The following is a 24100-nucleotide window of genomic DNA, read 5'->3' as shown; positions in this document are numbered from 1 at the left end:
CGCGTGCCTTCGTGTGCTGGCACAGGCTGAAATTGTTCTCCTAGTTACAAGCCACCTCAGTCCATCAGACCCAGACAAGTAGTATTTGGTCACCTGCACACATTGCACACCTAATATAGAACCCAGCACAGATGTTTTCCTGAACACGTCTGCTCTGCTTCTTTGGTTACATTTTTGGAACAGCCAAGTGAACAATGATAGTTTAGCTTCAAGTTCACTATGTCCTTGATGCAGGGGTCAAATCCCTTGCCAGGCTGCTGGGAAGCTGAACTCTGAACAGTAACTGAGGGGGATAGTGCAGAATGCATTTCTAACAACTGGTATTTATTTCATCAACTACTTATGAGGGGCATACATTGTAGGACACCGTTGACACCTGTTTTTGCTTCGGGTCAGAACAGGAGCCGGTCAGCCCTGGAGTGCCAGGAAGCAGCCCGCTTATCAGGCAGGCCTTCAGGTTCCACGGTGGGCATCCTAAGCACAGGTCTATTTTTGCTCACATCTGCTCTTTCCTTTTACGTTCCAAGTTTAGCTTCAAATTGCCTCATACCTTGACTACTTCAAGAACCTATGGCCTGGGCATGCCTTTCCCCACACACATTCATCCCGCATATACATTCCAGGAACTTCTTATGAACAGATTAATTTCATCATATCCTCCTCATTAAAAACTTCCTGTGGCTCCCACTGGGGACAAATAAAACCCAAACCTTGGTTTTCGTAACTTCTCCTTCCAGATTCTACTGACATTCTCTTTCCCGTGCCAAATCCAAGGCACAAAATAAAAAAAGTGTCAACAACTTCCACACAAATTCTTCACTTTTTCTGACCCTGGTTCCTTCCTGCCTGAAACCCACTTTCTTGGTTCTCTTTTCATAAAATCTTAATTTGAATTCCCATCATCTCCAGGAATCTCTTCACTTTTCCCAGCTCACTCACTCTCTTCTGCAGAGCTCTCATTTCCTTGTACTCAACTACTAAATGAGGCCTTTAAAGGCAGAATATTAAACTTCGCAGTATACGCACACCCTGTCCCTGGGCAGTGCCAAGCACAGATCCTCTCAGAAGATAGGCATTTGAGAAAGAAAATACTTGTCATAGCTAAAGATGTACATTTTGGTCTCACTAAAGACTGACTTGTAATTAACAAGTTTCTTGGATTTTCTTTTTTCTATAGGTATGAAGGGATAGAGTGATGTAGTGATCATTTGTAACAGGGTTCTCTGAAAAGTCTCCATTTTAAAATATTATTTTAAGTCTACTTTCACAAATCATAAACAATGCTTAGTTTGCAAAGCTATTTGTAATTTAAGGGGCTTAAATTTTTTAAAAAGCCAATTAGGTCAAGGAGAGATTTTTTTTATTATTATTCCAAAAGCTACTTAAATGTTTAATTAAATATGATAAAAAATTTTACAATAGTGGTAAAGGCTTAGTCAGAGAAATAATGTAAAAACCAAATTCAGCAGAATTCAAGATGGTACAGAAAGGGGTAGGCTTTATTTATCAATGCAGTAATTTAAAAAGAGGAGCAATTTCAAAGAAGAAAACAGAAACACCAATAGGAAAAAATATACTCAAAGTACTTATTAGAAAGTGTTATAGAAACTTTGAATACCGTTCCTAGACCACATGCTTCTAAAAAAGAAAGCAACAACAAATATTCGAAGTTCCAAATGACCTTCGTCCTTGACATTCAGGTGGTCCAGACATCCACATACACGCTAAATCACAGCTTAGGGACAAAGTTTTCCTAATATTCGTTTTATCATGATTGACTTTCAGAGGTGTGCTATAAAGGAGGTGCACCCACAGAGCCCTTTTGCCCCTTTAGCTGAGGTGCACAGGACAGAAAAAGATAGGAGTCCATTTTTACTACATTTTCCTTTCCCATGTCTTTGCTTTATAAATAGGAAAAACCCTCCCAGGAAGTACCCAAATCCTTGGAAGAGGAGCCTGTGAACCAGACAAATCAAGATACTGTGGATTCCAGAGAGGCCTGTGATCTGGTGATGTGTCTTCACTGGTTGCCTGTGTGCACCAGGAAAACAAGAGAGTGTGTCCTTTTGTATCTCCCCCAAACAAGGTGGCTCCTCCAGCTCTCTGAAGACGCTGCACCGGCCCTAGAGCTCACAGCGCTGCCAACACCCGGTGAAGGGTCGGCCTGCAAGAGCTCAGGCCTTCAGTCTCATCCATGACTCGTCTGCAGCAGAACCATCCACAAGGATCGACTTGATACGAAGTCAAGGTGCACGTTAAACAGCACGCGAGAACACCGAGTCTGGGTGCTACCCCTGAAGCAGGCTTCGCGAGATCAGCATCCTCATCACCTCATTGCTGCCTGTACGGGGGAGCAGGAAGGAAGGAATCAGTAGCAGCAAAGGCTGAGGCCTCGGCAAGGCTCTGACCAGGGTGCTCCAAGCCCAGCCCAACGTGGTCATGGATGTGAATGACAGTTGCCGCCTTTATTGCTGCGAGGGACCACATTACCACAGACTTCTCTCCGAACTACAGAAAAGTGTCAGAAAGTGAGAAATAAATTTACTTTAAAAAAACCTCACCTGATGGTAAAAATCCTTTTATTAAGTCAAAGAAGAATAAATGGTGTAAACATAGTATAGTTCTACTTTAAAAAAAATGAATCTGTAAAAGCACAGAAAAAACCAAAGGAGATATTTTTGGACTTAAATATAAAAGGAGTCAAACATTCATTCTAGATGTGGAAACGTGATTTTTTTTTCCTTTTCCTATATTTTATAAGTTTTCAACAATAAATACACCAATTTCTTTGGTAATCAGAACACTCTATTTTAAAAGAACAAACCTTCCCCCAAAAGGGGGTCAAATGCTTGCTTCATTTTTACAGTGGCCTTTAATGCAGAGAAATATGAACCCCCATGAGGGATAAATAACCACACATCTCAAAAAAAAAAAATCTAATCTAAATATTCAGATTTATCAAGTAACAAAGTCCATGATACAAGAAAGTGATAAAGATCAATGCCCAAATTTTTCTAGGAGTGGAAGATGGTGTGGCCTGAAATAAATGTCTCTGCCTTTTCCCATTTATTCTAACAGGGTTAAAAGACAGGGTTATGATGGAGGTAAAGTCTTCTATACTCATAATACTGGGTGAAAAAATAACTGTAGGAGCAGAAGAGGAAAAAGACTAATTTAGCCTATTTTGTGTGTTTAATGCGCACCTACATTTTTGGCCCAAACTTTCAGGAAAAAAACCCTTTCACTGTAATTTTTTAATTCAATTTTTAATTTATTTATATTTAGATACTTGTATTGACGGGTATTGTTTTGCCTATGGATATCGTTATTGCTTTCTCAAGTTACATTTTCAACGCATAAACATAAATAAAAGAATTAAAAACATTTATATAGCTACAGAATTCGTACTACCCATGAATAATGCACATCCTCATTTTCCCCTCAAATATTTGGGCAAAAAAAGTGCGTATTATACACGGCAAACTATGGTAATTGGAGCACTGGCGATTGGACCGGTAAACATCCGTCGGGGGCGGGGCTTTAGGGGGAGGCGTCTAGCAGGAAGCAGAAGCTTTCAGACGCCCGCCCGTGATTTGAACGTCGCGCCAGGGCAGTGGCACTCCAGAGTGCGGCTCTCAGACCAGCGGCAGCAGTCTCACTTGCACACTCCTTACAGATGCAAATTCTCAGGCCACCCAAGACCGGCTGAGTCAGAACCTCTGGGGGCGAGGCCCAGCAATCTGTCTTCACAAGCCCTCCTGGTGCTTCGCCTGTGCTCAGGTTTGAGAAGCGTGCTTTGCAAGCGTCCAGGAAGCCAATGCTCGGAGGCTTCCACTGTGCCCTGTGACAGTACCCACGCTATTTCACTGAAAGTCACTTAGACAAGCCTTTGCCACATCTGCTCTTCCTTCAGTGTCGCAGCCCCAGCTACCTACACTAGCTGAAACACAGGGATCTAATTTCAAGACAGACGCACGGGTGTGGAGAGCGGAGCAGGCCGCGCTCTGAGCACGACTCCAATAGCTTGCACGTTGCTCCTCCCGGGCGTCTGTGATTACCGAGAAGATACCCACATACTAGGATTAATTTTAATGAGCAATCCAGTAGCAAAATTGATGAGACATTTTTTAGACTATCGGACCGATAGCCAATTTGTAAAGGCAGTGGTGACCAAATTGGCTCACTTTTGTTCTGTGAATTACTGTACAGAAGTTTTGGGATTCCTGGGGACCAAGTACTCACTTCATAACAGTAAAGAACAGTCACTGCTGGAGTCTTCAAAATGTTTTTTTCATGCACTGGCTGGTGTGGCTCAGTGGCTTGAGTGCCAGCCTGAGAACCAACGGGTCACTGGTCTGATTCCCAGTCAGGGCACATGCCTGGGTTGCGGGCCAGGTCCCTAGTGCATGAGAGGGAACCACACACTGATGTTTCTCTCCCTTTCTTCCTTCCTCCTTTCCTCTCTAAAAATAAGTAAAATCTTTTTTAAAAGTGTTTTTTCATGTATTATCTCAGTTTCCACCTTCTCTAAAATTTACAAAGACGATGAGACAGGAAGTGATTCAAAGACCTACCCATGAGACCAACCAGAGCCTCCCGGCTCTTTGCACGGCACCAACAGGCCCTTCCAGAGCCGGGTCAGGGGAGGGAGGAAGGAGGCAGGACCCCCACAACAGACAGGGCCTGGTGGAACGCTGAGACCAGCTGCGAGGCTGGGGATGCTAGAACCATTCCGAAAGGAAGAGAATAACCTCTGGAACTGTTTACCTTCCAGGATTTGGTGGACCCTGGAGTCCCGCATATACTGCTGAACAGCATAGTCCTTCAGGTAGCCATAGCCTCCATGCATCTGTAAGGCCTGGTTGCAGATCTGCAGGGAGACAGGGATTAGGCATCTTGAGTTTCGGGAACATTAGAACAAGTGGCTTGTGCCTCCACCCCTGCCCCCAAACTGGCAGCCTGCTCTGAACTAATATGAGAAAGAACAACCTACAGATAACCAGCCTAGCTAAAAAGAGACTCCATGTTCTCTGTGGTCAAAGGCAACAAGAGAAGTTCACTGACTGATCTAGTCAGTTCCCACCAGACAGGCAAAGCAGAGACCCCCATCTCTCTGGCTTTCAGGGAGGAGCCACCTGCAACCACCACGGCTCGGATTCTAGGAAGCTCAGGTGCATTGGAAGCAGCGCAGCCTCCACGTGGAAATGGCTTTGTCCCTAACACTGTAAACGCAGCACGTCTGAACAAGAGGTACTGCGCTACTACTCTGAGCTGTCTTCCAAAGGCAGATCTCATCTAGACCAAAACCAAACGACAATGACAGAATGAGGTGTGTAATGGCATTGTGACAGGTAAAAAGCCAGCTATGAGCACTCCCTTGCAGGACAGTGAACTTATATCCTTAAGCCCAAGGCAATCCCTAAAGCATCCCAGGGGTTGACTTGAGCCTTTCAACATCCTTTGACCCAGCAGGGCTCCCTGTTTGCCCGGGAGCGCCAGAGAGCATCACTTACGGCAAAACATTCATCCGTAGCGAAGAGCTTGGCCATGGAGCACAGGGCCACCGCATCTTCCCGCTCCTCCTGCAGGGCCACTGCGGCACTGCGGATCATCAGCCGTGAGGCCACCAGCCTGGTTGCCATGTCAGCCAGTTTGAACTGCAGGTACTACGGCAACAGGGAGAAGAGAGCTGACGAGACAGGTCTGGAGCAGCACCTGATCTGGGGCCCTCTGGAGGACATCTCTAAGGAAGGGCCTTCCCTAAGTGACTCGAAGCCTCAAAGCTTCCTGCCTCTTCTACAGAGAAAACGTACTGCCTACAAGTTCTAAGTCCAGTTCGCTTGCCCTGCACTTACATTACTACCTCTGGGAAAAATTATTGCTATACAAAGAGCACCAGTTCTGGCTCGGATCGGGGCAGAATTCCACGCTCCTGGAGAATGTGGGCCACAGAGCAGGTCTCCTGCAAAGACCAGGAAGCAAAGGCAGAGACACCTGGGCAGTTACCTGGTTACTCGCCAGAGGCTCTCCAAACTGCTTCCGAACTTTGAGGTGGTCTTGGGTGAGGATGACGGAAGCATGCGCAGCCCCGAGAGAGCAAGAAGCTGGAAAGGAAGGGCGCCAGGACTTCAACTGAGCGGAAAGGGCAGTCCTGCCTGCCCCGCCGGCTGCCTCCCGGCCCTCCCCTTCCTGTTCTCACCGACGTTGATTCTCCCTCCGTTCAGTCCCTTCATGGCAATAAGGAATCCCTGCCCCTCATTCCCAATTCTGTTGGCCACAGGGACAGCACAGTCTTCAAAGATCACGGCTCTGGTTGGCTGAGAGTTCCACCCCACCTGGCAAAAAGCAGGGAGTGCACGGCTACCCGGCTGTTCGCATCCGGGGCAGTGTTCCACAGAAGCCTGGGAAACACCGGTTCTATCCCCCTGAGGTCAGACCCTTGAGAACTTAAAATGAGGAAAAATTAAAGTTCAGACTTAAATATTTGATAGATATTTTTCAGCAAACCATTTTTAACATATTAAAAGCATCTATTTTCTAATGTCCACTCTGCCAGATTAATCCACTCACAGGTGTGTCTCACAATTTCTTTTAGGGTGCCTCTATGTGTGTACAATGCTTTATTTTTAGAAAACATAGATAAGAATTATTTGGATTATTTGTCCTTATATAAGGACATTAGCATTATTAGCAATAGCCACACTTCCCCTTTCACAAGCTTAGGGCTCTTCTGGGGTATTATAAATAAGCTGCACTGTGTTGGCAACACCTAGTTCAGCATTAGCTGCAGAGATGCAGTGACGTGCCAGCACCAGCTCCCAAGAGACAAGCATATCTTTTCCTAGCTTGGCTTTCGGTGACATTGGTGGCCTGACATCGGCCATGGTGGGAGCGTTACACCACAAAAACTGGCAAACCAGGAGGGTTGGCGGGGGGGTTGGTTTTCCCAAATAGCTGATTTACCAGAACATCCTTGAATGTGTCAGTCACAAGCCCCAGAGAGAATTCTGAATACCTAAGACATAGTCCATTATCATGCAACCAGCTAGCTGTATTCTTCATCGTTCGCACAATCACTGGGCATTTTTGTGGTCTCGGTTTTCCCTTATATAAAGGAGTTGCATTAGAAATCCAGCAGAGCTACTTCAAATAAAATCTTATTCCGATGTTTCATATAAATAGAGTAAGGCTCTCACTACCTGACTCTTTATCTCCTCCTCCAGGTACTCCCCAAAGCTTCCAAGAACTCTGAGGTTTGGTGATGGAGATTTTAAAACGACACTATATAAAATCTCCCAGTTCCCTTGGAACTCTCAAAAACGCTATTGCCTTCACATCACTACCACTTCCTTGTAGAAAAACATTCAATAGCTCCCTTTTGTCAGAAAGATAAACTTTATGCCTCGGCCCTTGAGTTAAGGTCTTCTAAAATGTAGCCCGACCCTTCCTTCCCAGTCTTCTCTAGTCTAGAGGCCCCCTGTAAGTGTTCTCCACCCCAGGCAGGCTGGTTTACACACTGTGCTACTGGGTTTTTAAATCCATACTTTGCTTATTCTGCTCCCTCTGCTGGAAATACAGCCTAGTCCCAACCTCTGTCAGTCTAGTTAAATGAAGCCTCTTGAGGGATCCCCAGTCACTTGAGCCAGCAGCAATCTTGTTTTCTTTCAAACTCTACCATCTTCTCACATTGCTGGCACCTGAAATAAAACCACTTTTCTTTCTCATCAGCACCTGTCTCACAAGTTTGGCTTTCGTGGCAGCACACAGTTGAGCCTGCAGGGTCGTCGGTTCCAGTTTCAGAGGTGGAGAGCCAGCCAGGAGCAAATGAGAGCCTGTGGTAAGTCCTCAGACTTTGGAGGGGATTCCCTAGGCTGTCTGTGGCTGATCAACCCTGGGAGAGACCCCGGGAGTCCCTAACAGCTGCCGAGTGCATTCACTCAGGGACTATCCCTGGCTCTCTCTCAGTCCTGGCTGCTTGCTACGCTCTGCTGGGAGAAGGAAATGGCTATCCGGTGAGCTGACAAGCCTGTGACTGGTTAAGTCCCTGGTGTGCATGACTAGGGAAGCCTTCGGCCCTACTGTCTGGGTTCTTGTGAACCATCTGGGATTCCACAGGAATTGACTGGCGCTGCTCAGTGTGTGGCAAGGCTTTGTGACAGAAAATCCCAGCCCTGTTAAGAGTACTCACTCTGTTCTGCTTATATATATATACATCTTACGGGTTTTCTGTGTTTTCAGTGCTGATACAACTCTGCTTTATTTTTTTAAAAAAGTGTCTGGAAGGTTCTGTTGGCTGGTAACTGTGGGAGCAGTGCGGCCTATCCCCGAAGGCAGTCCCTTCAGCTGTGTTTTAGCTGAATGGCTTAACTAAGGGTAGAAGTCAATGACCAAGAAGAACGTAGTTTTTATTGCAATACTTCCTAGCCTACATATATACTTGATTTGGGGGGAGAATGGCTCCTGAATAATTCTTTGAATTATTATACTATATTACAGCTGGGAAATGGGATGAAATACCATATGTGCATGCCTGTGTGTCTACATAATCAGGTTGCATCAAAAAAAGGAAACAAGCTAATGGTACAGAAGGCAGGGGAATCTAGAAAGCCTCCTCTACCAGATAGCAAAACTCAGAAAGAAGAAAAAAAATGAAGAAATAAATATTTAAGGTACTCTCAGTCCTCCTCATGGAGATGTGGGAGCTGCTGCAGTCCTGGGAACTATGGGGGAATTAGTGCCACCACCTGTGGAAGCTGCAGGAGCAACTGCCCCTCCTCAACATGGGGAAAAAATGGCACTTTGCCCTGGCTAGTGTGGCTTGGTAGTTTGGAGCGTCATCCCATGTACCAAAAGATCATGGGTTCAATCTCCAGTGCAGGCATTTACCTAGGTTGCAGGTTCCATCCCGAGTCAGGGCTCATAAGGGAGTCAACTGATCAGTGCGTCTCTCTCACATCAGTGTTTCTCTCTCTCTCTCTAAAGGCAATAAATGTATCTTCAGTGAGAATTTTTAAAAAATTTTTTAAATGGCACTTTTTGAACTCAAGCCACCTTCCACCCAAGTCTGACATCCCCCCTGGCCTCTTCTCCAGCCTTCTTAAAAGTCAAGGACACTCTGAAATTAAACAGCTCACTTCTGAGCACACTGAAGGAGTGCAATCACCACCAAGAACCCAAATGGGTGATTTAAGTTTAATTAATGTCTTTTAGAGTTATTAACATAAAATATGCTTGTTTTGCCTGGGTTTATAGGAATAAGTTCATATTATTTATCTCTGTTACAAAATTTGTCAAGAGAATGGCTTGGGTAATAATTGACTTTAAAATCTCAGAGAGTTGTTAAGACTTAATAAATAAAGGGAGGTGGAAACTGGTTGAAGGAAGGTGAAGGGATTAGCCAAAAAAACATATATGCATGACCCATGGACAAGGACAACTGTGTGGGAAATGCATGAGAAAACGGGGGGGGGGGGGCTGGATGGAAGAGGGGGAAAGGGAAAAACTGAGACAGCTGTAATAGCATAAACAATACTTTTTAGAAACAAACTAATGAAATATATATAAAACTAAAATGAAAGGTTTTTGAGAAAGCTTTTCTATAACAACTATACATACCTAAATATAGTTTTCCAAAGTCTTTGGTAACTTAAAACTTCAGAGTTTTGCTGGGTTAAATGGTGAAAGCTATTAAAAATCTGGATATTTTGAAATAATACTGAAGTATTATTTGATCTAAGTTTGCCTACTTTTGGCTTCTTATTGCAGAGAAGCTAAAGGACAGATTTAGATCTGTTTATGACTATATCTTGTACTTTATTTGAAGTATGTCTTTTGAAAATGTGAGTGTGTTTCCAAATAAAAAAAATGCATTTTTAAAAGTTATAGAATGTGTTCATAAAAGTATCAATCTAAGGAATGTGAATTACTTTTAGTTGTCACTAAAAAAATCAAGGTTTCTAACAGTTAAGAATTCTAATTAAGTTAGAAAGAAATTGTATAGTTTCATAATAAAAGATACAAAGTATAACAATACTTGTTAAAAAAATAAATTGTTCTACAGCTGGTTATTTCTGAATGGTAAGAAGGCTTATAAATAGAAATCTTAATAGGAAATTAAATAGGTAAGCTAAATAATTTAATTAAGTAAATTAACCTAAATATCAAAAGTAAACTACTACGAAATTTGTTTGGTCCTTATTCAGTCTGTTAAAAAGGAAAAAAAGTTTCCCTTGTATCTGCCTAGAAAGCAAAGATTCTATGTATTATTAAGTTAATTACATCATATTATATTAATCAGGTACTTAGTTATTTGAAAACCCATCTTTTTAATCCTAAGAACTAAAGTTTTGCTAACCTGTGTTGTGTTTGAAAACTTTTGTTGTCACTGTTTAAAAACATTTTATTTATATATTTTTAGAGGGAGGGGAAGAGAGGGAACTAGGGAGGGAGAGAAGCATCAGCGTGAGAATCGGTTGCCCCTATCATGCCCCCAAACCAGGGACCTTGCCTGCAAACCAGGCATGTGTCCTGACCAGGAACTGAATGGCGATCTTTTGGTTTGTGGGATGATGCCCAACCCACTGAGTCTCACAAGTCAGGGCCTTTTGCTATCACTTTGAGTAAATAAATAGTATGTTTGACAACTTTCCCAGGGTTTCCCAGGGTTTAAATTTTAAGATTTTTTCGAGCTAGAATTGGTTTTGAGTCATTCGAATGGGCCCTCAGGATACCTCAAGGATTTGTTCTCTCTCCTTATGAAGAAATTTTAAATTGATTAAGCCTATTTGAAATACTTAAAAGTACATGGGAAGCTTTGTCAAATTAAAAAAATAATAACCATTGTATGTTTTATTTATATACATGTACTTATATTATTAAAATAAATATTCTAGAGATTATATAAAAATTGCCAAGAGTCATCAAAGTTCTGATATACTTTCATTTGTAATTTTGTTACTTTAAAAGGTTATTAGAGGAAAGCTAATTCCTTTGTCAACTGCATTATAATCAGATCTATAACCATGTCATTTTAAGTTTTTTTTCTGTCATTTAGAGAGAGTCATTGTTTCGCCCTGATGCATTTGCAAATATATTACATCTTCAGAAAAATCCATGAAAAGGATCCTGACTTAATTACATATTTCTGAGAAAAATTTTCAGATCAAAACTGGATGAAGATTAGTAGAACTCTAGACTAACTGGATTCATGGAAATACTGGCAAATCAGGATAAACAAAAACTGACTGTGGAACTGAATGAACTGAAAATAATTGTAATTTTTTAACTTTTTGTTGAAAATATTGCTAATTTTTAATCTTTTGTTTTCCAGACATAAGAAAAGTTGTTTTTTTCTTAAAGCAATTTGGTAAATTATACTTTCATAAGCAATATCGAGACATTTATTTTTTCTCCCCTCATAATCCCTCCAGAATTATTATTTTTATAGCAATATATGTTTGCATAAATCCAAGAGGAATCTCATTTCTTCATAACAGGACACATAAAGCCAGTTTTATTTACCAAGACTTTGACAATGTCATGTCTGGGTGTGACATGATTAGACTCCGGAGGTCGCCATCAAGTTTTAAGGAATGAAGATTGACTTTCAAGCTGATACAAGCCCCTTAGAGAAATGACCTGGTACTTAGCTTATTCATATGGTTTGTGGCAGGCTTTTCCAGTAAGGAATGATGCTTGCTTTCTTGGGAGATAGCAAAGGAAGAACCACAAGACATTTTGGGGACCTTGAGAACTTGAGGAACTCACCCAAGCACGTAGCTACTACAGGCAAAGCGGTATGGCAACAGTGTGACTTAGTGCTTTGTCCTGAGAGGCTAATTAAAGCTCAATCTAAAAATTTCTTATAAGATTCCAGCAAAGCAGATTTAAGAAAGCTTATATAATCAATTGCTATTCCTCTTGTATTTATGCAAATAATTAGGCTGAACTGAGACTAGAGTTAATGCGCTAAATTAATTGGTCTTGATTTGGCTCTTTCATAAAAATAAGGGTGATTTTAAAGAAAGAAAAATTGAATTTCCATAGACTCTATATACACAATTATGGACATTAGACTGTAGTTCAGTTAATTGTCTTCCAAGTTTTATTTTTCATTTATAAAAGGAACTGGATCCTGACTTTTCTAGCTTTTACCCTATAATATTGAGATTTCTAACACAGTTTGTCCCCATCCGGTTACAAGCCCTGTCCGTACTCAGGGAATGCCGCCTCCAGACACCATCACCACTTTCTCCCATGCCCAGTCCTCATCTCCCCGCTGACCAACAGCAGGACTCTCTTGGCCCAGAAGAAAGTTGTCACCCTTCTTCAGCAGGAAGAAGTTACAGAAGAGATCCTGCACCCTTTCCCTGAAAGGCTTCAGGGCCCAGATTATTGAAGGGAAAATGTGGTAGGCAGTTACACAAGATCAGAGCAAGGCCAGGTATAAAAGGTCACCAAGGTGCAAAGCTCTGGGTGCCTAGCAAGAGGCATTAAAAAAAGGAAAATAAGTAAAAAAAGAAACATATAGGCAAATAATAAATAAGGAGGCCCAGGGACCTCCCAAACCATCATTAGGAGCCCCAGGTACAACTGACAGTGGGGAACAAATTAACTTTTTAGTAGACGCTGGAGCCGCTTATTCAGTTTTAAATACAAGAATGACTAAAAGAAATCAGGAAATCATCTAGGTATAGCAGGAGTTACCAGACAGATGCAACAAAAGACCTTTTTCTAGCCTTTAGAATGCCAACTCCGAGACCTTAAGATATCAGACAGCTTCCTCTGTATGTCTGAATGTTCCATCCTTCTGCCAGGACGGGACGTACTCTGTGAGTTACACGCCCAAGTAACCTTTTCTCCAGAAAGGCAGCAACTTCACCTGCAGGTTTGATCAGAAAATGCACTCCAATTCCAGACACTTTTAATGTGTTCAGGGGAAACCAGAAAACTGTTCCCTCTTGAGATCTGCTAGTAAGTAGAAACCAGTATCGCTGAGATTCACCAAAAGGCTACATGGTTACAGCAAACATTAGATCACCATACCCCCCACCCCCTCTACTTGAAGGAATGGAAAAAGGAATTACAGATTAGCACTCTTCTTTCTTTTCATAGATACCAGATAGGGTTAGGTCTACTCTAGGTGGGATTCTAACACTTAGGCTAACTAATTTTTTTCATGTATTTTATGTTTAAAATAATCATCTGCTGTTTTGGCAAATTTGGTAAGACATTGTCTAAACCTCCAAAAATGGCTTTCTTCAATGCTAAAAAAAATGCTTCAATGCTTCTGATCAAAAACTTCTATTTCTTAATAAATTACAAGAAACTACTCCTTAAGGCACCCCAGAAGTGGAGCCAGAATTGACAGTAGAGAGTTGTAACCATGATTCAATATTACTAGTTTAGTGATCCAAATTATGCCTTCTGTAACAAATTAACCTGTGCTTTTAATCAACTCTATTTTACCCCTCTGGCCAAGTTCTTCTTATAGTTGAATAACCTGTTCCCAGAATGAGGAGCACTGACCCCTACAATGGACCACAGATGTCTGGCTGACATACATCACAAGATAATAGCAGAACAAGAACAAGTTCTGCAAATAATTAGGCTGAATGGAGACTAGAGTTAGTGCAATATATGAACTGGTCTTGATTCATTGGTCTTTGCTTCCCCTCCCCTCACTCCCAATTCCCTTTCTTGAGAGAAACTGCATGTCCGCATTACCACCCTAGGAAATCTCCCTCTCCCGAATTCCCACCAATTCCCTGTAAGAATCACTTGCTTGACTGGAGACAAGAAGATGGTTTTTAAGGCATGAGCCTGCCATCTTCTCAGGTTGCAGGCACCTGAAATAAAGCCACTTTCCTTCTTACCAGAACCTGTCTCATAAGTGTGCCTTTCGTGGTGGCAGGCAATTGAGCCTGTGGGGTCGTTTCTCCCAGTTTCAACACCACAAGTCTGAAACCTTCCAGTACTGGCCTGTACGGTGGCTACCTCTGAACTTATCTCCCCAGCTAGAACATAAACACCTGAAGTAAAAATGGAACAGAAAGTTCTGACCTCAATATGTGTATTGAAACAGTCATATCAAACACCTGAATCAGTATAACCGGATCCTGTAAAATTATGTGTCAGAATACATAAGCCATTCTGTGTTTTATAATCCAAAACAGACATTCCTAGGATCTAGAAATCCTATAGCTATATATCTTACACTAGGTTGGCCAAAGGCTTATTTAGTTTTTTCCATATGATGGCTCTAGTAGAGCTTAGTTGTCTTTAACTTCATCTGAAACAACTTTCTTAGATTGTGACAGCTGGTATTTTAGCTTGCATTTTAAAAAAAACTTATCGCCCTGGCTGGTGTGGCTCAGTGGATTGAGTGTCAGCCTACAAACAAAAGTCTTGCTGGTTCGATTCCCAGTCAGGGCACATGCCTGGGTTGCAGGCCAGGTTCCCAGCAGTGGGTGTATGAGAGGCAACCACACATTGATGTTTTTCCTCCTCTCTTTCTCCTTCCCTTACCCTCTTTCTAAAAACAAATAAATACATCTTAAAAAAAATAAAAAATAATAAAAAAAACTTATCGAAGTTGGTGAATTTTGGTGTGGCCATTTTAATACTGAAGATGAAAGAAAATGTCCAACATTTTTGGTGTATTGTGCTTTACTATTTCAAGAAAAGTAAAAACGCAATTGAAATTCAAAAAAAGATTTGTACACTGTATGGAGAAGGTGTTGTGACTGGTCAAAATGTGTCACAAGGGGTTTTTGAAGTTTCTTGGTACTGTTGACATTTTGGCCAAAAATTCTTTGCTGTGGGGCTGTCTTATGCATTCAAAGATGTTATGCAACCCTGGCCTCTACCCACTAGAAGCCAAAAGCAGGAGACAGCTGACACACTCCAAATACCCAAATCAATTAGTGAAAATGAAAAATTTGTCTTATAATTTTACAGAAAAAACTAAACAGACTTTTTGGCCAACACAATGTATCACACATAGCATATATGTTCTTACACAGATAAGACAGCATATGTCTTATAATCTTAAAGCTAGAAGTGACTTTTGTATGCTTCTAGGAGTTAGCATAAAGTTTTGCATACAGTACGTGTCTAGTAAGTAAGTATCTGCTACATTATAAAAAGGGCATTGGTAACTCCTTGGCAGTTACAAAGGATCAGAAAGGGTCAAGCAGGGAAATTTGGAAACACTGGGTACTATAAAAGAGGTATATTTAGGGGTTATTTCATTACCTGACTTCTTCCCCAAAGTCCTAACTGTAACAGTACATATAGGAGCTAAGTGACTGTTCTGGTCACCTGGCCTAATGAATCGGAATGGGTCTCACCCTTATTTCCAGCTATAGTTACATAATTATAGTTTCACTGCTCATGACCTGGCTCTCAGATTTCTTAATCCTAAAAATGTCTTCTCAAAGCACTCTAAGAACCACTCTTCCTCTGAACATTACTGAAATACCCACAAACATCAATGAATTATACTTTATTTTTATTTAAAGAAGTGGCCCAAAAACATCATTCCTGAGACTTCTAGTAAACATCAAATCTTCTATAAGTAGTTCTTCTTGAGATAACAGAGTGCACCAATATAAAGCTGGATAAGAATACAGGCCAAACATGGAAAGGGGAGAGATGACAGAAAAATTACTCTCATCAAAACAGGCCGCTTGCGCCCCTGACTGGCAGACTCTCCCACTTTTGCCAGTGGCCTGCTGGTTGTTAACAATGTCCTATTATATTTTATATGTTCCTGTCAAAATCCTACTAGAAGCAACTGCCTCCAAGGCAAGTCAGAAAGTATATGAACCTATTTCCAGGAATAGAGCAGAGCTTGGTTTGGAGGTGGCAGCACTGTAACTTGAATTGCTTCCTGTCGGTAGCCACTTACCTTTTTTTCCTTTTTGCCAAAGCTGAGGCCAGGGGTCTCCTTCTCAACAACTATGCACGAGATGCCTTTGGGACCTGGTCCTCCTGTTCGGCACATAACCACATAGGTATCTGATTCGCCTCCACCACTGATGAAGGCCTGCGGGTTTGGAGGCGGGGCACAGGGGTCAGGGAGCGCATGAGTCCTCAGAGCCTACCACCCGGGAGAACAGCTGGGGTCCTTCTGACAACAGGACACGATGTGGCACACTGGCACAGAGCAGCTGAGGAAGGCTAAGAAGAAACTGCACTGACTAGGAAATCAGGGGCCTAGCTGATGAGACTGTAAAAAGGAGAGGCCAAAATGGGTGAAATTATCTGGAACCAGATCAGAAGAGACAGAAACAATGCAGGTGATACAGGGAAATGGGTCACAGGTTCTCTTCCTAGCATGTAAAAAAGTCCTATGGGAATATTAACTCGCAGATAGCAAGGATCCAGGCGACGTCAGCGAGAGGATGGAAACAATCTCCCAGTTGTTCGGGGAGAGCACACTGGTACCTTGGAGCCATTGAGGATGTAATGATCTCCTTGTCGTTTAGCTGAGGTCAGGAGGGAGGCAGCATCGCTCCCACTGCCTAAGGCGGGATCAGAGAGGAAGCAGAGAGGGCAGAGGAGAAAGTCAGAGAGGTTAAGGGAGCTCCAGCACAGCTCCATCTCCTAGGAAACCTTCCCTTATGACAAACAGCTCACAGGTTGACACTTCAAACTTGAGACCCCCCAAGGAACTCTCTGTCCTTGACAGAAGTTGCATACAGCAGTCAGACCATTTTCCATGTTCATTGCACTGTCTTGCAGTGAGCCTCCTACAAGGAGCCTGGAGAAACTTTGCCCTAGAGGCCTCTTAGTCTTGCACCATCAAGTCATGAGAAACTGTTAATCTAAAACCAAATTTCTGGCAAATAATGGTTATATGCATCAACAGGCTAAGGAGCACTCAGTGACTTCACCTGAGTAACATCTTACCTGCAGTACGGCAAACCCACCTGGCTCAGTGAGGCAGTAGGAAGCAAACTTCTCCATGGTACAGAGCGGCGGGCAGAATTTGTGCCTCTGTTCCTCATTTCCAAAGGTATCGATCATCCAGGTACACATGCTGACAGGTATACAAGACAGGTATACAAGAACAAAAGACACTCACAGAGGTAAAGATGGGAAAGGAAGTTTGAGGAGGAAGGGGAGGGGAGAAAGAAAACAAAGAAAGGTAGACAGAAGCAGAACAGAGAGTGGAAGGGAAAAGTCACAATTGAGAAGATTCAACTTTAAAGGAAAGGCCTGGATTATACCCTATTTTTGGGACAGGTACAACCCAGAGATGACCTGGGCCAAGGCAGTTCTCACCTGAATGCTCCGGCTACTTCCACGTAGCTCCCTAACTGAGCTCCCTAAAATGCTAAGAGTTTTATGTACTTTCCCAAATTTCTGGAGGTTTCCTCTTTGGGTTGAAGAAAAGGAAAGCAGGGCCCTAACCACTGTACTGGAGAAGTCTCTTTGGTGCCAATCTAAGATTTGGGAGAAGAGGAGGCAGACCTGATTTTCTGAGCAACATACACAAAGACAAATTCAAGTCCAACAGGCAGCAGCAGACCTAGTATAAACCTTTAACAGTCTCGTTCTCAAAAGGCAAACAACCTGAAAAGATCAATCTTTTTCCTATTTATCTGAAATTTCCTAGTCAACCCATGGGAGCACTTGATTGTGCTTTCCACACTTGGCGCACTCACTTGTGGATGCTTATATAGGCTGTGGTGCTGGTGCAGCCTGTAGCCAAGGCTTCAAAGATGACAGAGGCATCGAGCCGTGAGAGTCCAGACCCACCCACATCTGTTCGTACGTATACCCCACCGAAGCCTAGCTGGGCTGCCTTCCGCATCATGTCCACTGGGAACAGTTCCTATGCACAAGAGAGCAGAGTTGTTAGTGATTTGCAGGTGGCCTTCCTTCAGAGGGCATAACAAGGGATGAGCACGTTTGCATTTGGAAGTATAGGGATTCTCTTACCTTGCTATGCCTGTCATCTAGTCAGCGGCATCAGTTAAAATGCATTCTATAAGGACTGGTTTTCTGGCATTAAAGTTTCTTTTTACTATCAATACAACTGCCTTGGTTACGGAAGTAGTCTAAATCCTTGTGCAATAAAATAAAAACAAAACAGGTATCTTCAAGACGATAAGAATGCCCTCTAAAAAAGGAATCACTTCATTACGAGGACTCCCATGTTTAAGTGGAAAATAAACAATGAACAGTTAGGATTACGAGGGGTGAAGACAGGCATTTGCTGGAACATCTAGCCACAGAAAAACTTCTACCTTCTGGTCCCACTCTGCCATATGTGGAGCCATCTCCCGGGCTGCAAAGTCAAAGGCCACTTTCTGAAATCCTTTCTGTTCTTCATTTAGTCCGATGGAAGCTGTGGGCAAGATCGCATATATTCAGTTCCAGAACAGGGGTCCAGGGAGGGTACCATAAATAAGGAGCAGCGTGAAGCTGGGACAGACTTGCCAGAGCATTTCCCATACACAGCACTTTTAACACCCAAAGAATGACATCACCCAGCGATACTCAGTTTCTTTGCTATATTGGATTGGCCAAGAAGTCCATTTAGTTTTTTCTGTAAAATAAAAGACAAATTTTTCATTTTCACCAATAACTTTATTGATTTGACCATTTGGAGTATGTAGGCTGTCTCCTGCTATTGGCTTCTAGTGCATAGAGGCCAGGGGTGCAGCTAAACATCTTCAAAAGTATAAGACAGCCCCACAGCAAAGAATTATTTGGCTAACATGTCAACAGTACCAAGAAACTTCAAAAACCACTTTTGACACATTTGATAAATCATAGCACCTTCTCCATACTGTGCACAAATCTTTTTTTGTGTTTCAATTGCGTTTTTACCTTTCTTGAAATAATAAAGCATGATATGTCAAAAATGTTGTGCATTTTCTTTCATCTTCAGTTTTAAAATGGCTACACCTAAATTCACCAACTTCACTAAGTTTTTTTTAAATTGAACGCTGAAATGACAGCTGTCAAAATACAATCTAACAAAATTGTTTCAAATGAAGTTAAAGACAATTAAGTGCTACTAGAGTCATTGTATAGAAAAAAACTAAACAAGCTTTTTCGCAAACCCCGTATTACTAGCTTTTCCCGTCTTCCTTTATTCCCAAGTGGACTGGCTGACTTCATTTACCTCCTAGTTATTCTTTCAGTTCTCTTCTTTAGCTCTACCTCCTCATACATCCACATTAAAATAGTAACACACGTGGATTCTCAAATTACAGCAAACATGTCTTTCCTTTAGGCTGTCCTACCTGAGCTGTGTTAATATCCTGGGAGAACAGTGTCCTATCCACATGTACCTGTCTATTGCTGTCTTTCTGCACCAACATTCATTTTAAAAGATCAATTAGGAAAGGAAGACACATATACTTTGGCTTACTTTCAAAATTAAGGAAAAGATCTTAGAATAAGACCATGCATTTAGTAAGTCTCAGACATTTGAGAACAATGTTAATGAAAGTGTTTCAGTGTTAAAACATGGTTAAGGTCTTACTAATCTGTTTTCACTCCATGGACTCAGAATCTTAGAACCTTTTCTAGCCTAACTATCAGTGCTGTGACTTTGAGTAATTCCTTCACTTCTAGGTCTAAGATACCTAAAGAGTTAAGGACAATGAATTAACTGAGCAACACCAATAGGCAGGTAGTATGGCTCCACGGGAAGAGGTTTCTCTAGAGCCTTAAACTTCTTATGAAAGACTACGCTGTGAGTATTTCATCAGGGAAGATACTTTTTAGGAGGAAGATACCTATACCTGCTTACATCAAACAGAATGACTATGTGATTCACAATATCATTACAAATTTTCTTTAATGAGTCATTTCCCCTAATGACATGAACACTATTTTTTACCCATTTTTCAAAAACTACACGGAGTAAGAGAGGATTGAATTGGGAAGCAGAGCTGTAAGTCAACTGTCTAGTAAAGTAAGGTCTAAAGTATGCCTCCTGTTTTGCAGGGTGATACCAACTTCCAGCTAGAGGCAGGCCAAGAGCTGAGAGTCAAGACCTAGGCAAAGCTTCTGTAAGAAAAGGCAACCTTGTGGGGACTGTGTAGAGAATTTAGAAAAGATGGAACCACAGATCCGGGGAGCCAGAACACCCCAGTAAGATCAGCGACCTGCACAGGGTGAATCAGACCTGTAATGTTCACACTTCGTACTCTTTTGTTGTTCCTTACTACTGCTGTTCTGAGAGGACCACCGGCCTCGGTTGTGCCAAGAGAAAATGAAGGAGTGTGTGCCTAGGCTTGGAGGTACAGTGGAGCCCGGAGCCACATTGGTAGCTGTAAAAGTGGAGTGAACGGGAAGAGAAAACGCAGGGCTCTATACGACCTCGCTGTACGACCTTTCAGCATCTCTGGGCCACACTGGAAGGCCTATCTTGGGCCACATGTTAAATACATTGTGACACGTAATCACAAAAAAAAACCCTCATAATGTTTTAAGTAAATTTACGATTTTGTGTTGGGCCACATTCATAGCCACCCTGGCTGCGTGCGGCCCGTGGGCGGCAGGTTGAACACCCCAGTAAGGTTTCATTCTGCAGGGCTAATCTGGTCATTCTGGGGTGATGCTAAGGAACACTAAAGGAAGACTACAGAGCCACACTCAACAAAAATTTACTTCAGTGCCTAATGCCAACACCGCACAGCCCCTCCAGCAGAGAGCAAGTTCAGGTGGCAGAGCCCGCTTCCCCGGGGGCAGATCAGGGTACCTCCTCTGTGAGGCGGGAGAAAGCCGTCTGTGTGCATCGGACTCTCATTAGAATGGGAAACTCAGAAATGGACAGTTGTGAGGATGAAAGATTAGGCCTGAGAAGCCCAGAGCAGATGGGGATGTTAGGTGTTACCCTGAGAAATATAGTTAGGGTATAGAATATAGTTTAGTGTAGTATAGAATATAGTATATAGTTTAAATATATATCAAACAATTCATGATTTTCCAACTAGGAGTCAGGTCATTCATTTGCATAATGGTGCAGAAATGCCCTGTAGACCGAAGCTCAATGACCGTTCACCAAAGAGTGTTCACTGGCCGTTGTGGAGCAGTGCTGTAGTACTGCAAACATCTCACTGTGGAAAGAGAGGCGCTACAGGATTTCAGTCGCGGCAAGAGCTCAATAAATGTTTACAGTTATTATTATCATTGTTATTTTTTTTTGACAGTAAAACAAGCAGTTCAAGGAAAAAATAAATTTTAATTGCATCCTAGGTAAATAACAGGGAACAGGTGTATGCAAATCATGTATAAGTAAATACAACATAGTTACATTTTTTAAGAAAACAAATAGTTTTAGCTAAAGGGATGCTAATGAAAGGAAAGCATTACTTGGAGGAAAAAGAAGTGGAAAAGGCAAGTTAAAAAGTAAAACCTATACAAGAAAGTATGGTTATTAAAAATACCTAAGTTCCCAGAAAACACACACTATAACACAACACAAAACCTCATGAAGTTTGCTGAAGCTACTGGCAGAGATCAAGGAGCCAACACACCATCGATGCGCGCGCGCACACCCACCCACTCACCCACACACACACAAATGGTAAAGTTAAATAGAAAAAGGGTCCAAATGAGATGAAAGTCTTCATTGGGTAGCAACAGAAGTATTAGAGGTGAACACACACACACACAAAGAACAACTTCAAATAATATAATAATCCTTAAAAGCATCCAAAGTACAGACTCAATAGTTCTATTTGAGAATCTTGGTGTTCAAGGAATGCTTGGGAATTTGTAGCAAATTATAGTAAAAGGGCGCTAGTCAAGGAATTAACTCATTTGAGCTCTGGTTCTGAAATTATTAATTGTGCAATGTTCAGTAAGTCAGGTACCTCTGTACACTCAGCTACTGGATTGCAAACTGAGGGGACTCCACTAGACACTGAGTACACTTCCTCACTTGCAAAATGGTAATACTGTAAAATGAGGAAATTATATATGTGTGTAATATATGTTAAAATATAATAAAATCACAATTTTCTTAAAAATTATTTTTCACATTAAAATATAAAATGAAACAATGAGAAGTATTTGTTGACCACTTCCATTAATTTGACATTTTAAAAGTTGGACGATATATTGAAAGGACAATTTCCTTTTATTTTACTATTTAAAAGATAATTCCCTTTAAAAACATGAACAAGCACTTTACTGGCTGAAGTTACACGACTGGCTGCTAGAAATACTCCTGTTTAACCTACCGAGGGACAGAACAACTCCCTCTCTGCTTTGCTATCAGCAAGGGTGACCTTGTTTACCAAGTTCTCAGGCTGGACCAGGGCAGCACCTTGTGAAGGTGTGTTAGGTCACTGAGAAGAAAACCGCAGTCCATACCTTAGTGCACTTTCTAGACCTAAGTATCAATCTAAGGGATTCATAGACTATTCATAGACTATTTTTTTTAAATCATTTATTTAAAATTTAAAAATACATATTTCAGAAGGAAAAAAGGGGTTAGGTGACCGACAGGCACAAAGTGGCTGGGGATCTCCTCGGCGGCCTAGGTCATCCGGACCCCTCCCTGTTATTCTAAGTCACTTCCCTGGTCCCTGCAGACATTCAGGTCTGTGAACTCTGAGAGTTCCCCTCTTGCAATATGTTTTTCTTTAGGAATTTCCACAGTAAAATCGTTTTACAGCTATAGGTGTAAAGTTATAAAATCTAAATACTTGAGCCCCGGGTGGTGTGACTCAGTGGACTGAGTGCTGGCCTGCGAAGCAGAGGGTTGCTCATTGGATTCCCAGGCAGGGCAGGTGCCTGGGTTGCGGGCAGGGTCCCCAGTAGGGGGCGCCGCGAGAGCCAATCACACGTTGACGTTTCTCTGCCCCTTTTTTCTCCCTCTTTCCCCCTCTTTCTAAAAATAAATAAAATCTTTAAAAAAATCTAAATACTTGAGCAAATCTGTATTACTTGGAGCTTTTTTTCATCTATCACCACCAGCACCATTTTTTACATTCTTACTGCCCTTATGACCTATTGTTATGATTTAAAAAAAACCGAAGTCGCGAGTTTCTGCACCTCTGTAAGCATCCACTCATTATTTAAAAGCAGGGATAACAGTGTATCTGAGTTGTAAGGATAAATGTAAAGTTCTTAGTTATTGTACTCATTTCATAAGTAAACTTACGAAACACGTTATCAAGAGGTTGATAATACAAAGTAAGTTTAAGGAGGAGCTGAACAATACAGGAGTAAATAGCATTAGAAACAAGGACTAAGCTGTTTTAGCTGCAGGGCCCCCATGCAGTAGGAAGACATAGTTTCAGACAAGAATCTCCAAGTCCCTCTAGACAAGCGATTTTAACCCTTGTTCATTTCACAGCACACATAAACTAATTACTAATATTCCGTGGCATGCATACATACATACATACACATACATATATATACACTTGCCAAATCTGACCAAAAAAAAAAGGTATGAATTCGATTCATCCACACCAGACGGCTGCAGTCAGTGCCGCTGACTAAATAGCGAGGTACACAGCGCTCCAGAACCAGTGAAGGGCCTGGCCAGGTCACACGCTTCAGGAGCCTGGCTTCGTACCTACGCTCCTTCCGGGGGCGGGCGTGTGGGCGTGGAGGGGGAGAAGGGGCTGACAGGGCTCAGGCGCGCAACAGGTGGACTGAGGTCGGAAAGAGTGAGAAGCGCCAAAGCCACCCAGGTGGATAAGATCGCGGCCCGGGGGAGAAGCCGAGCCGGGGGTGACCTCCCGGAGACAGAGAGGAGGGCGGAAAGAGGAATGGGGGTGGGGGGGTGAGAGCCCGGGGCTGACGGTGGTGCCGACCTCCCCGGGGTGACAGAGCGCTCCGTGGGCGCGGAGATCACGGCCCAAGTCCGGGTCCCGAACACCTGTTCCCCGGGGTGAGCCTTACGGTCGATGCAGGAGACCAAGCTCCGGCGGCCGCTGCCGGCGAGGGCCCGGAGACGACCGCGAGGGCAGCTGCGCCACGCTCCTAGCCGCCGGCATCCACTCCGCCACATAGCAGCCAAGGACTGGAAGCACGTACGCTAGGCGCGTCTCTCACAGCCCGAACCCGGCGGCCAAGCCTTCATCCCCACGCCCCGCGCCGCGCGCCCTGGGAG

At 42.6% G+C, this 24100-nt stretch overlaps 1 protein-coding gene across 2 annotated transcripts; it reads right to left on the bottom strand.

Annotated features, from left to right (window-relative positions):
* Nucleotides 1-1461: 1461 nt before the first annotated feature.
* On the bottom strand, nucleotides 1462-24100 carry ACAD8 (acyl-CoA dehydrogenase family member 8). Of its 2 annotated transcripts, XM_054579478.1 has the most exons (11): nucleotides 23890-24100; nucleotides 18258-18358; nucleotides 17673-17842; nucleotides 16935-17044; nucleotides 16450-16526; nucleotides 15911-16048; nucleotides 6200-6335; nucleotides 6007-6104; nucleotides 5514-5666; nucleotides 4768-4870; nucleotides 1462-2341 (listed from the first exon to the last, which is right to left on the bottom strand). In XM_054579478.1, the coding sequence occupies exons 1-11, from the start codon at nucleotides 23996-23998 to the stop codon at nucleotides 2289-2291; spliced, it is 1248 nt and encodes a 415-aa protein (XP_054435453.1). In that variant the 5' UTR covers nucleotides 23999-24100; the 3' UTR covers nucleotides 1462-2288. The 2 variants fall into 2 exon arrangements, with proteins under 2 accessions (XP_054435453.1, XP_054435454.1); XM_054579479.1 differs by lacking the exons at nucleotides 18258-18358; nucleotides 23890-24100 and adding an exon at nucleotides 17950-18245.

This window comes from Pteronotus mesoamericanus, unplaced genomic scaffold (assembly GCF_021234165.1).
Source record: "Pteronotus mesoamericanus isolate MK-2021 breed Mesoamerican mustached bat unplaced genomic scaffold, CSHL_Meso_final contig_53, whole genome shotgun sequence".
Classification (NCBI taxonomy): domain Eukaryota; kingdom Metazoa; phylum Chordata; class Mammalia; order Chiroptera; family Mormoopidae; genus Pteronotus; species Pteronotus mesoamericanus.
Note: the sequence above shows the minus strand (reverse complement) of the source record. Positions and strands in the feature narration are given on the sequence as shown.

Bases quoted from the DNA above. Each gene is read 5' to 3' on its own strand.
- ACAD8 (XM_054579478.1), bottom strand. From the start codon at position 23,998: ATGTGGCGGAGTGGATGCCGGCGGCTAGGAGCGTGGCGCAGCTGCCCT. The intron at 16,049-16,449 runs GTACCAGTGTGC...CCAAACCCGCAG, and splicing joins ACATCCTCAATGGCTCCAAG to GCCTTCATCAGTGGTGGAGG. The intron at 6,336-15,910 runs GTAAGTGGCTAC...GCTTTTTGCCAG, and splicing joins TTGGCAAAAAGGAAAAAAAG to GTGGGGTGGAACTCTCAGCC.